This window comes from Macaca mulatta, chromosome 19 (genome assembly GCF_049350105.2).
Source record: "Macaca mulatta isolate MMU2019108-1 chromosome 19, T2T-MMU8v2.0, whole genome shotgun sequence".
NCBI classification, from domain to species: Eukaryota; Metazoa; Chordata; class Mammalia; order Primates; family Cercopithecidae; genus Macaca; species Macaca mulatta.
In genome coordinates, this window is record NC_133424.1 from 49784474 (window position 1) to 49798361 (window position 13888).

At 55.6% G+C, this 13888-nt stretch overlaps 1 protein-coding gene across 49 annotated transcripts in view; it reads left to right on the top strand.

The window, feature by feature from the left end:
• Positions 1 to 13888, top strand: part of ACTN4 (actinin alpha 4) — an 85653-nt gene that overhangs the window by 45071 nt on the left and 26694 nt on the right. For 40 of the 49 annotated variants that reach the window (XR_013408546.1, XR_013408540.1, XR_013408541.1 and 37 more), the window contains 2 exon segments: positions 10100 to 10214; positions 10497 to 10616. The exons of 1 other annotated variant lie outside the window; for it this stretch is intronic. Coding sequence is in view for 34 of the 48 variants with exons in the window: in XM_077975954.1 (XP_077832080.1) it covers positions 10100 to 10214; positions 10497 to 10616 (235 nt within the window). In the remaining 14 variants the exon portion in view is untranslated. 49 annotated transcript variants of the gene reach the window in all.

The window sequence follows — 13888 nt, forward strand, 5'->3', positions numbered from 1 at the left end:
TCTGAGTGACGAGACAAAACCAACCCTATAAAGAGCTACAGGAAAGTCTTAGACCAGTATTTCTCACGAGGAGACAGCACTCCCAAATCCATCCTTTGGCCTGGCGCAGTGGCTCATGCCCGTAATCCCAGCACTTTGGGAGGCCGAGGTGGATGGATCACCTGAGATCAGGAGTTCGAGACCAGCCTGGCCAACATGGCGGAAACCCATCTCTACTGAAAATATAAAAATTAGCCGGGTGTGATGGTGGGTGCCTGTAATCCCAGCTACTCGGGAGGCTGAGGCAGGAGAATCCCTTGAACCCAGGAGGTGGAGGCTGCAGTGAGCCGAGATCACACCACTGCACTCCAATCTGGTGACAGAGCGAGACTCTGTCTCAAAAACAAAAACAAAAACAAACAAAATCCATCCTTTGCAGCAGCAACACACACGCTTTCTGGCCCCTCAAAGGGGATTGGCCAAGACTGGAACACTGGCTGCGGGGAGGGGGCCGGGTGCAAAGAGCTGGTTTCTGGGTAGACACGCAGGACCTTTGGAATGCTTGCTACCCCACTCAGCGGTATTTATACCTCTCCTCCAACTGCGAAGTCAGAGCTTTTTCATGTAGGCTGAGAAAACTCCGAATAAGGCAACTTCAGGCCAGGACATAAGACGCATTCCATATTTCACTGTAATTGCTTTCAAATTAGGTTATGTCGTCATGTAACAGGCATACACAGTGCACTTGCTTTGCCCCCGGCCGGGGTTGGGTCCTGGACGGGCAGCCCCGTGTGTCGCTGAACTGCGGCAGCACCAGCCCTGATCGCCTGGGCAGGTGGGGCTGTCTGCGTCCCATGCATTAGTTGCTGCACCCATCTAATTTGTGGCCATGTTATCGTGACCTGCTCGTTTTCTGTTCTTTCAGCCTGTTCCCTGGCTTTTATCTCCTTCAGAATCTGGTGGCAGTGGATCTTCAAAAAGTGCTCAGGTGTGCACTCTCATAGACAGGCCAGAGGCTCCACAGGCCCCCTTGCCAGGGCAAGCACCTCTGCCTGTGCAACTGGTAACCCAGATTCCAGAAGGCTTAGCCGTCTGGCCCTGAAAGCGCCTTTATAGTTGGTGATGAAGCCCGTGGGCCAGGGAGCCGTTTCTGCTTTCAGGAACTGAAAAGATGCCCCAGTGGGGCTAGGCCTTGCCTGAGGTCTGGCAATAGCCTGCCAGATGGGTGATAAGAAGGCTGGGTGCCTACCCAGGAATAAATAGCTGTCCCTCCCCTGTGTCCAAGCCCCGGACACCCTTCCCAAGGACCCGTGGAAGCAGGAACCATGGGCAGCGTCAGAGGCCACAGCAGGCAAGGTGGGAGTTCAGGAGGTGGGACGGCGCCCTCCCCCTCAAAGCAACTGATGCCCCAGCGGAACGACAAACCCTACACGGTATTTCAGAGCCAAGGTTTGAAAACTCCCAGGGTGCTAGGGAGCTCCGTCTGGCCTCCAGGTACCTGGGGGTGGGGCTGGCTGTGGCCAGTTGCAGTCAACTCCGAGCCTAGGGAAAATGCATGCAGGCTGGTCCTCCTAGGTCAGCCTGTCGGCCTGTGATATCCTGCTAGGCGGGTGGGCAGTGTACACGGCAGAAGAGGGTTGTGGTGTGAGGCAGCAAATGGTTTATTCTAAAATCTTGTCAGGTTCAGGGTCCGTGGAATCCACATATGAGCATCAGCCTGGTGGGTGGGGAGAGGGAAGCCTGCAATCCGGTCTGGATCCTGTGCTACACAGTGCAGAGCCGGCTTGCTCGCCCCTCCCGAGGGATCTCTCGAGCCTGTTTCTAGGCTCAAAGCGACTTTGCAAGAGACTCTCTTTATTCTGGGCTTAGTGGAATTCCAGCTTCCAATAGCCATTTCCCTCCACCCCCTTCAGTTCTGAGAACATGTTTTGTAATGGGAAGGCAGGAAGAAAAGAGAAGGCGAGTTTGTTCAGCTGGGTCAGCCTCATCCCACCAGGGCCCTTTCTAACCTCCAGTTCACCATCGCCCTGCCCACTGGAACCACTCGGTTGCCCTGTGTCTGCTGAATGTTTGTTTCTTAGTCAGTGCCCCAGAGTAGAGAGGGCTTTGCCTCTTCGGGTTGAGGGAGGGATTCATTGATGAATGGCTCATTAAAGCCCACTGCTGCCACATTCCTGGGTGCTTAGGTCACCTCCTGAACAATATCCATCATTCATTCACCTACCGCCCCACATCCTGGCGACTGGGAGGGGTCCCTGTGACGCAGGAAGGACTTTATGACCAGAGATGCTGGGTCTCCATCTCCCTCCTGCAGCCCACAGTGACAAAGCAGAAACTGCTCTTGGGGCTCCCTGAAGCCCGCCTTAGCCGGGTCACCATGGGCCTTGGCACACGGAGGGGTGACCGTGGAGCCCAACTCAACTGACAAGCTTGCCTTTCTGTGTTCTTCCACCCCCCTTCCCCCCAGTCACACCCTGTACTATTTTAGCAACCAGAGAAGCCTCTTTAATAGGCTGCCCGCCTGCAGGGGCGAGCTCTGAAGCCTCCTCTCTGTGGTTTGGTTCACATGTGTTCTCAAAGACAGATGAGTCCACATCCTTCCTTCCTCCCTAGATAGGTCAAGGGCTGGATGCAGGCTCCCTTCACAGGAGGGCCAGGGACAGGCTGGGAGCAGCGGGGCCACCTTTTGAGAAGCAGGCAAGCTGCCCGGGCGTCGCTGTGCCTGCCTCCCTACCTGCCTCCCTGCCTCCCTGCCTGCCTGCCTGCCTCTCTGCCTGCCTTGCTCTCTGAGTTCACCTCTAGCTCAGGGACCAAGGCTGGGCTGGGCTGGGCGGGGCCTTCTTTTTTTTTTTTTTTTTTTTTTTTTTGAAACGGAGTCTTAGTCTGTCTCCTAGGCTGGAGTGCAGTGGTGCGATCTCTGCTCACTGCAACCTCCACCTCCCAGGTTCAAGCGATTCTCCCGTCTCAGCTTCCCGAGTAGCTGGGATTACAGAAGCCCGCCACCACGTCTGGCTAATTTTTGTATTTTTAGTAGGATGAGGTTTCACCATGTTGGCCAGGCTGGTCTCAAATTCCTGATCTCAAGTTATCTGCCCGCCTCAGCCTCCCAAAGTGTTGGGATTACAGGTGCGAGCCACCGCGCCTGGCCCTGGCTGGGGGCTTCTTGACCTGACTCTGCTGTCTCTCCCTCACTGACCAGCGCCTCCCATTCTACTCAGACATCGTGGAATGAATGCCCACCCTGTGTTTGTATGTATCATCTGTGTCTGTGTAACATTAAGCAAGTCACTGAACCTCTCCCTGCCTCAGTTTCCTCATCAAATGGAGATAATATCTCCTGTGATCATGGGGTTGGAGGTTTTAAAGAATTGCTAATGTAGGCCGGGCGCGGTGGCTCAAGCCTGTAATCCCAGCACTCTGGGAGGCCGAGACGGGCGGATCACGAGGTCAGGAGATCGAGACCATCCTGGCAAACACGGTGAAACCCCGTCTCTACTAAAAAAATACAAAAAACTAGCCGGGCGAGGTGGCGGGCGCCTGTAGTCCCAGCTACACAGGAGGCTGAGGCAGGAGAATGGCGTAAACCCGGGAGGCGGAGCTTGCAGTGAGCTGAGATCCGGCCACTGCGCTCCAGCCCCGGCGACAGAGCGAGACTCCGTCTCAAAAAAAAAAAAAAAAAAAGAATTGCTAATGTGTAAATAGTAAGAACTAGCAATTAGCCGTTATAGCATAATTACCTTTAATATGTCATGCCCCCCCGCATCCCAGTGCTGAATGTAATTTTGGTGGGGGATGGGTTGAGACAGGGTCTGGCTCTGTCACCCAGGCTGGAGTGCACTGACATGATCTCAGCTCACTGCAACCCCTGCCTCCCAGGCTCAAGCCGTCTTCCCACCTCAGCCTCTCGAGTAGCTGGGACTACAGTCACGCAGTACCACACCTGGCTAATTTTTGTAGTTTTGTAGAGATGGGGTTTTGCCATGTTGCCTAGGCTGGTCTCGAACTCCTGGGCTAAAGCAATCCTCCTGTCTCGGCCTCCTGAAGTGCTGGGATTATAGGTGTGTGCCACCACGCTTGGCTGGCCAGAATATAAATGATAACTGTTTTGCTTTCTCACGTGTCCAGTACATAATAGGGCTCGAAGTCAGTATTTGTGAGGCAGGTGCATGCCTCTTAGGTGCGGTCCTGAGGGCATGGCCAATGCCACGTTCTGGACGGTCAGAGTCGCTGCTGCCCCTGGAAGATGACCGCGATGATGAAGCCCAGGAGAGCTCAGTGCTTTTTGCCTTTCCCTCCTCCCACAAAGGTGGTTCCTCCCAAATGAAATAGAAACCTTGAGTTTGCATTTCTCCCTCGGCATGCCAGCAGGGCACCTCTGCCTTCCTCTTCCTCCCAAGGGAGGGAGTTTCTCTCAGGGGCTCTTCACCCTGCTTTATTCCTGGCCATCACACGTTGACCCTTGTCCCCTTCGGCTCTTTCCCCACATGGCAGGGACAGCATGACCGCTTAATGGCCTTGTGAGGCCAGTGTGCCAGCCTCACTCCTTTACTCCCTTCCTTCTTGGAGCGGGCTCTGTCCCTTCTGCAGGAGGGCTTTGGCTCGTGCTCTTCCCAGTACCTGGAAGGTCTCCCTCATTTTTGTCTTATTAACTCCTCATCCTTCAGCTCAGAGTTTGAGAATGACCTCTTCAGGGACACCTTTCTGTGTCTGCCTCGCCACTCGCTTGATGCCCGCCGGCCCCCCCCGCCACCCTGCTGACCGCATTCTTCAGCTCCCATCACGGGGGGGGGGACACAAACTAGGCAGAACACCCCATGGCCCCAGGAGCCCAGCACCTGGCTTTAAACCCAGCTCTGTAACTTTCTAGTGCCTGACTGATGGGAGCAAGCCACTTTACCTCTCAGGCCCTCCTTTTCCTCATCTGTAAAATGGAGGTAGTACTAGCACCTCCCTCTAGAGATGATTACGAGGGTGAGAGAATTAGTAAGTGACCAAGTGCCTGGAGCCGTCCCTGCCCCTAGTAGACTCTGTGGAAGTGTCTGCTGCGGTTATTCCTGTTGTTATTACCACTTTTCCTAAGGGCGTTATTTCTGGAGTGAACTGATTGCTTGATTAATGAGATCAGACCTGGAGCCTCATGAGAGTGTCCACTTTTTTTTTTTTTTTTTTTTTTTTTTTTTTTTTTTTTTTTTGAGACGGAGTCTTGCTCTGTAGCCCGGGCTGGAGTGCAGTGGCCGGATCTCAGCTCACTGCAAGCTCCGCCTCCCGGGTTTACGCCATTCTCCTGCCTCAGCCTCCGGAGTAGCTGGGACTATAGGCGCCCGCCACCTCACCCGGCTAGTTTTTTGTATTTTTAGTAGAGACGGGGTTTCACGGTGTTAGCCAGGATGGTCTCGATCTCCTGACCTCGTGATCCGCCCGTCTCGGCCTCCCAAAGTGCTGGGATTACAGGCTTGAGCCACTGCGCCCGGCCGAGAGTGTCCACTTTTGCTCACTGTTATGGATTCGGCACAGGGCCTGGCCCTCTGCTGACACCCAGCACATGCTTGTCCAGGGAATGAATAGGTGCGGACCCATGGCGGCCTGGGGCATCATGAAGTCGGCTGCCCACATTCTGAGAATTCTGCATGGTGGAGGGCGGCATCGTGGGCGCATAGGGCCTCCATCTATAGAAACCACCTCTCCACACCATCCACCCCACGCAGCATAGTCTAAACCGGGTAGGGAGAGGAAGGATGGAAGCAGTGTGTTATTTTTGTAACCAAGTAGAAAAAGCGATGAATTTTTAATGTCCCATTCGAACTCCAGCTCCTACTCACCAGTCTCTCTGCATGGAGAAGTGGTCGTCGTGGTCGACCTGTTCCTAGGGGTGGCCTTGTGAGTGCAGGCTCTCTCCTCACCAGAGCTGAGGGCTTTGTGAACCTCTGACGTCAGTAGATGCCCCTCATCTTCCAGGAGGACAAAACAGGGCAAAGCAAGACATGGGGTGAGGATAGGAGCACATCAGTGGGGTTCACCAAGGCTGTGTCAGTTCCGGATCTGAGCGGGAGTTCTGTTCTGTATCATCCAGGCCAGGCGAGTGAGCACCTGTGCTTGGGGCTTTGCCTGCGTCAGTCAGGAAGACAGAGCACACGGAAGAGTTACCATTGATTTCAGAGCGGACCTTCCTTTGATACTTGTTTAACACATCACTGAGTGATTGACATGGCATCTTTGTGTTTAATCTCTATCTTAACCTCTCGGTTTTTATCAGTGAGGAAACTGAGGCTTATCGCTTGCCTGAGGCCTCAGTGGCAGAGGCAAGATGTGAATCCACACCTGTGTGACGCCCAAGCCAGAGCTCTTGTTTGCTACCCAGAGAAGATGAGCACAGGTGGGGTGTATGTATGGAGGGCGGGTAGTGCAGCAGCCCCTCTGAGGACAGGCGGCCAGAACCCAAGCGGCGAGGTTTGTTCACAGCCTCCACAGGGTGGGGTGGGGCCATCCACAGAGGGTCTCCTGCCATCCCATTTTCCCTACATACCAGTGGGTGGTCTGAGGGCCTTTGCAGAGAAGAGACTGGATCCAGCGCGTGCTTGTGCGTGTGTGTACATGCACACACATGCGTGTGATTCATCTGGCTCTTAATTTATGCCAAGGAGCCTGTCAGATGCTTTAAATGTATTTTCCCTGTTTAATTCTTAGAGCACACTGCAGGAGGTAGATTCTGATAAATCCATCTTACAGGGAAGGAAACAGACTTAAGTAGGTAAAGTCACTTGGTTGGAAACATGGAATGAGTAAGCCAAGGGGCTGGCATTCAAACCCAAACCCAGGTCTGTGCCCCTGCAGAGCCTGCAGGAGCAGCCTACACAGGCTGAGGCTGTGAGGGGTGCTGTTTGCACACGTGCCCGGCCCTCCCTGCAGCCCAGGTGCCTAGGTCTGGGCCTGGCAACACCAGAGCACGGGGCCTTGACCTCGGGGAACAGCCCTCTTGCGTCCTCAGGCTGTGGGATGTGTCTTGGCTACTTTGCTGCCCAGCAGCGCCTGCTCTCAGGCACACGTGAGAGTAGAGGCCTACCATCCATGGCCATTTCCTTCCCAGCCCATTTGCTGCTGCCCTCTGCTCCGCAGGGCTGCTGGGCTCCACACCTGCTTGCTGCCCGCCATCAAGGCTGACAGTGCTCTGGGGCTGTAAAGGCGCAGGCGCCATACTTCCCACCCCCTGGAGCTCACACATGGTAGGAAAGAGAGCTCATGTGCATGGAACATCCAATAAGACTAAAAGTGACTGGGGGATGCTACGGGAGAGATGCCAAGGGCTGTGTGGTGCTGAGTGCGGGCCGGGGACAGAGCAGGCACGCTGTGGAAGGGGTGGGCAGGACTCCTGAGACCAGGGCAGGGAGGGAGGAGACCCTGGGAGGCACAGGGCCATCCAGAGAGCTGCCACTTCCTGAGCGCTGCCATGCACGCTACAGGCATGGCCACCTTGAGTCCTCACACTGCTTGTGGCCTAGGTGGGATCTTCATCCCCACGTTGCAGAGGAGGAAATGGAAGTTAGGAAGGTTGGGTGGCATGTCCGCATGAGTGGTGTAAGCAGGGTTCCTGCCCTGGCTCTCTGAATTCAGCGTTGTATGGGGGAGGCTGGGAAGGTGAGTTAGTATGCTCCGTAATGAGAACCTACTTTGGGGCCCCTCCCCTCAAGGAGCTCATAGCCATGAGAGGGTGGGAGACAAGAACTGTTAGAGACCAGAGAGCAAGGGCGTGATGCGATCTGCAGGGAGGAGGCCGTCCGAGGCAGACCCGGGTCAGGGAGGCCATGGTGCAGGTACCGTCCAGGCACAGCATTTGGCCTGACTTTTGAGGGGTGCCCAGGGCTGGCTACATGGCGGAGCAGAGGTATCTTTAGTGGAGGAACAGCGTCGTGCCACCAGGAGCGGGTCTCTGTCTCCCAGGTAGAGGAATTCTCCATGGCGAGAGGTGGGGCAGGGGTGGTCTAGCTGTCCGCGCTTGCCCCCGTTCAGATTTGGAAGGAAGCCCCATGCTGGGTCCACACTGTGGTACGGCATATTAATTAGGCAGCTGCTTTGTCTGCGAGGGGCTTTATGTCGGGTCTCCCTGAATGAGCAGGGCTGGCGACAGTTGTCAAAACACATGGTGCTTGGCCAGAGCCTCCGTGGAAGCCCCTTGTGCTCCCTCCGCATGGCCTCCGCCTGCACCCGGGGCGTGGAATGTGCTCTTGTGTGTCCCTGGCTGTCTGCCCACTTCTACACTGGCCCCTGCAGATGGAGAGGGTGGGGTACAGGGGTTCCTATAAGAAGCAGACACTTGGGGTTTTTCCCAGGCCCTGTTGCGGGAGGGTGCGTAGGCTGGTTTCCCTGAAGGCGCCTGGGCGTGTTGACGTTAACTGATCTGAGATCTTCTGTGGCTCTAATGTCTATGAGCATGCCCCAGCTTGCAGGGGGCTGAGTAGCTGGGCACCACCAGGAGGCTGCATGCCCCGTGCTTGGGTGTACCTATGCCCTGTCAGCATCGTTGGTCTGTTAGGGCCAGGGACTTAGACTTCTTGTTTAGTACCCTCCTTCCCTTCCAGTTGGTCCTCCGAAACATTTTCCTTAGATGCGGCTGCCTAATCCTGGTGAGGGGGGCCTGCCTCCCACTTGCCTTCCAGCCTCTAAGCTGCACTGAGTCTTAAAAATAGGAACCGGGGGCCGGGCGCGGTGGCTCAAGCCTGTAATCCCAGCACTTTGGGAGGCCGAGACGGGCGGATCACGAGGTCAGGAGATCGAGACCATCCTGGCTAACACGGTGAAACCCCGTCTCTATTAAGAAATACAAAAAAAACTAGCCGGGCGAGGTGGCAGGCGCCTGTAGTCCCAGCTACTCGGGAGGCTGAGGCCAGAGAATGGCGTGAACCCGGGAGGCGGAGCTTGCAGTGAGCTGAGATCCGGCCACTGCACTCCAGCCTGGGTGACAGAGCGAGACTCCGTCTCAAAAAAAAAAAAAAAAAAAAAAAAGGAACCGGGTGCGGTGGTTCATGCCTGTAATCCCAGCACTTTGGGAGACTGAGGCGGGTGGATCACTTGAGGCCAGGAGTTCAAGACCAGCCTGGCCAACATGGTAAAACCCCATCTCTACTAAAAATACAAAAATTAACTGGGCGTGTTGGCATACGCTTGTAGTCCCAGCTACTCAGGAGGCTGAGGCATGAGAATCGCTCGAACCCGGGAGGTGGAGGTTGCAGTGAGCCAAGATTGCGCCACTGCACTCCAGCCTGGGTGACAGAGTGAGACTCCATCTCAACAACAACAAAAGAATAGGAGGGATGGGGCATGGCATGTTCTCCAGGAGAGAGAGGGGCGGCGGCATCTTGCTCACAGAAAGCCAGACGACACAGGCGTGTAGGCATATGCCCAGGGCTCAGAGGGTCTGTGTTCCTGGCCTTTCCTGGGAGGGCTTGCTGCTGGGCTGCCCAAGCTCGAAGAGAGACTTGAGGAAATCCTGCGTTTATGGGAGCTTTTCTTTTCCTGCCACTTTTCTGTTCTGGGTTGTATCTGTGCACGTGATTGGAACGCGGCAGCCTGAGCTCCTGCCTGAGAAGAGCAGCCGCCGGTCAAGGAAGCCAGGGTCCAGCTGGGGCACGTGGGTCTGGCTGGCAGATGAAGGGCTGGCCTTCATCAAGAAAACAAGCCCCGTGAGGGCAGGAGCCCGACCTGTTGATTCCACACTACCGAGCCTGGTGCTCAGTCATGTTTATATGACCAAGTGAGCCGGTGGTGGGCTGAGGCACCAGTCTGATGTTTGTACTGGTCTTCCTTGAGGCAGCTTGGGGGTGTGGAAAAAGCACATGTTGCCAAAATTGACAGACTTGGGTTCAAATCCAAGCTCTGCCACTTACCACCTGGATGGTCTCGTGGTGGGTCATTAATCACCTGAAGCCTCAGTTTCCTCACATCTGCCTCCCGCGGTCACTGTGAGGATCAGAAACAATGTGTGTATCGGGCATGTGCGGTGTGTGTGGGTGAGTGCTCCGTGGCAGCTGCGGTTCTCCTGAGGTCAGGGCTGCAGCCCGGCAGGTGTGTGGAAAGAGCCCGACAGCCAGGCTGACTCTGTGCACTACCCTTTGTTCTGCCTCCTCAGACCTTCACGGCGTGGTGCAACTCCCACCTGCGGAAGGCAGGCACGCAGATCGAGAACATCGATGAGGACTTCCGAGACGGGCTGAAGCTCATGTTGCTCCTGGAGGTCATATCAGGTGAGGCTCCCAGCCACACAGTGCGGCCCAGCCCTGGCACAGGTGCTCGGCCACAGCAGTCCCCAGAGACGCTGCCCACCCAGCTGCCTCATTGCTCCTGGGGAGGAGAGGGCACCCCTTAGCAGCTGCACGGCGGCCGGGTGGGTGGGGCCGGAGTGGCCTGGTGGTCCAGCAGGGGAACCTGGTTTTGGTGAACAGAGGAGACTCTAAAGCTTCTCTCCCTATCTCCCTTTCTCTCTCTCTGTCTCGCCCCCTCTTCTTTTCTCTTTGTGCATTTCTCAGGGGAGCGGTTACCTAAGCCGGAGCGAGGGAAAATGAGAGTGCACAAAATCAACAACGTGAACAAAGCACTGGACTTTATTGCCAGCAAAGGCGTCAAGCTGGTCTCCATCGGGGCAGAAGGTGAGCTGGAGATGGAGCAGTGAGGGTCCTGCTCAATTTCTGACCTTCAGGCTCTGAGGCACATCTGCATTCTGAAGAGAAATTTTGTTGGTCGTAGGGTGCTTGGGGCACTCAGTACATATTCAGCAGTGATCCCAACAACTGCTCTTGATACGATGCTGGGCCCACAAGCTCCCCCAGCCCCTTGGAAAAATCCGGTGGACACAGTCCAAATCTAGGAAGTGCAACCCACCCAACCATGGGGGCGGCAGCTTCTGTAGGGGGTGGAATGGTTTTGACTTGCACTCAGGTCGCCCTCACTGGTTCTCCTTGTGCCAGGCTCAGCAGACAGTAACAAACACGTGCCACACCTTCTCTCTGTACCAGGAACACTTTTCTCATTATGCCCTTCCCAATATCAGAGAAGGGGACTAGAGGCCCCGTGTCAGGCATCGGGACAGGGAGTGCATGGCCAAAGGTCAGTGCCCAGACTTTGCCCTGTGTGCACAGGCTTGGAGAGTTTCACCTCTGACCACCCCAGGATCCTCCTGGGCCCCATGTAGATAACCAGGACTGTAGCCTCACTAGAGCAGCAGGCTCTCAGCAGGGGCCCCTGGGTTGAGCTCCCAGGCGCTTTTAGAGACAGGCGAGGTCTGATGGAGCTCAGAAGCTCCCCAGCAGCGTGGGCTCACAGTTCCGCTCGTTAGTCAGAGTAAGGATTCTTCACCCTGACATCCATGTTGTCCCAGCTTCTAGAAAAACAAAGTAAACTAATTGCCGTTAATGACAGGGCTCTGAGAGTTTGGCCAAGACTCCGGGCCAGAATGTGTGTACTGAGTTCCAAGGCTCTGCCCTGGCCCAGGACCTCTGCGAGGAGGGGTGCCAAGCCTTGCATGCCACAGTCGAGGTGGTTGGTGTTTGTTTAAAAAAATCACAACCCAAAAATTCAGTCAGGCCCTGAGATTTTCTGTCCTTGCATGGATCTTTCCTCCGGGCTCTGTTCCAGCCTTCTGCTTCTCACAGCTGCATTTATTTTGCTCAAATGCTAGTCTGTAAATACAGGAGGGGTTAGAGGAGAGACCCATGGCGGTCATCAGTTTTCATTTGGAGAAAAACTTGGTCTAAAAATGTTCTCTGGGCCGGGCACGGTGGCTCACGCCTGTAATCCCAGCACTTTGGGAGGCCGAGGCGGGCGGATCACAAGGTCAGGAGATTGAGACCACGGTGAAACCCCGTCTCTATTAAAAAATACAAAAAATAGCCAGGCGCGGTGGCGGGCGCCTGTAGTCCCAGCTACTCAGGAGGCTGAGGCAGGAGAATGGCGTGAACCCGGGAGGCGGAGCTTGCAGTGAGCCAAGATCGTGCCACTTCACTCCAGCCTGGGCGACAGAGCGAGACTCCATCTCAAAAAAAAAAAAAAAAAAAAAAGTTCTCTCTTCATGCCCAAATTGGTTCACTCCTAGTCCCTGCGACCGTGGGGCCTCGGAACAAAGCCTAATGGAGGCGTTCCTGGGGCTCAAGGCACCTGAGAACCCCACCCCATGCTGTCCCCCTGTCCTTCCACATGATCGGGCATTCACGGGATTATTGGCTTCCCGTAGGGGTGATGAGAGGGACCAGAGGCACAGCTGCAGGTCAGAGAAGCAGCTGGTGGATGTGTCATGAGAAACGCCATCCTCTCCTCACCAGAACTCCATAAGCCCTCCGTGACCAGCTGCACCGGTGCCCGCTGGGCTGGGGAGCTGCGGCCTTGCCCAGCTCTGCAGGCCCAGCCCTCGGGAGGTGCACAGCATAGATTTCCTGAGGCTCGAGCTGCCTCGCTCCACTAAGGGGCAGGTGGCGCTGCTCCGTTTCTGGGTCTGGGGCTCTGAACCCTAGGACAGGGTGGACACTGGGTCCCTCCCCTGTCTCTGGGCAGCAGAATGAGCATATTTCCTCCTCCGAAAACCCAAAAGCTGTGGCTCATGGACACCCCCTTCCTCTGGGTGTATCCCCGGGGGAAGGTGGGCCCCGTCTTCTCTGTGACCTCTCCACCTGCTTCCAAGCAAGCCTGCCCTGGAGTGTTCTGCTCAGAGGTCAGTGAGCAGGGTCTCCCGTGGTGTCCTGTGCCTCCAGCTCTGCAGTTAGCTCTGCAACTCACCCCTGTGCCCAGCCCTTCCCAAGAGTAGTTGCAGCAGTGGAGCCCCTCTGTCTTCTTTGGAAGCCCCTTTGCCGTGCTCCTTGCATCTGGCATGTTGACAAGTGGGGAGGTCTGCCCTAGGCACGCCTGACTGGTGGACTCCGGGATGAGGCACTGCCTTCTCTCATCCAGCCTCAGACACACAGCTGCCCTGGGCCTTGCAGAGAAAGTTTTTCTCTTTAGTTGCTGAGGCTGAGGAAGGTGTGGTCCAAGCACTTCTTTTGAGAAGTTACAGCAAGTTTTTTTTTTTTTTTTTTTGTTTTTTTTGAGATGGAGTCTCACTCTTGTCTTCTAGGCTGGAGTGCAATGGTGGAATCTTGGCTCACTGCAACCTCCTGGGCTCAAGCAATTCTCCTGCCTCAGGAGAGTAGCTGCAATTACAGGCACCTGCCACCATGCCAGGCTAATGTTTGTATTTTTGGTAGAGACAGGGTTTCACCATCTTGGCCAGGCTGGTCTCAAACTCCTGACCTCTGGTGATCCACACCCACCTCAGCCTCCCAAATTGCTGGGGTTACAGGTGTGAGCCACCACACCTGGCCGCAAATGTTTGTTTTTAGGTTAGTTCAGAAAGCGTACAGCCTGGCCACCTGGCCTCGGGCCTGTGCTCTCCCCTTCCTGACAACACAGCAGTCGTGCTTGTTCCTCACCGGCCTTCCAGGCACTGGATCCAGTGGTGGTCAGAGCAGCCTCGCCCTCATGAGGGCTGGCAGATGGTGAACAAGTAAACAGCCTGTCCAACACGTGATTTCACATAGTGATGGCTTGGGGGCAGCACAGGGGCCAGGGAGGGAGGAACTGGGTGGCGGGTGGGGGAGCTCCTTGGGACGGGCAGTCAGGGAAGCCACAGTGAGAGGTGGCACAAGCAGAAGCTTGCACGATGAGAAGGACCAGCCAGTTGAGAGTTGCAGGCTAGGGGCGTGCTTTGTGGGTGGACAGAAGGTGTGAACATCTCAAAGCAAGAAAGAGCCTGGCTTGCCCAGAGGATGCAGGTAGAGAAATCTGGGAGGATGGCAGGGCCTGGGCCTTCAGGGCAAGCCTTTTCCCTGTGGGCCAGGCATGGAGGCTTACACTTGCAGTCCCAGCACTTTGGGAAGCCAAGGCGGGAAGATCA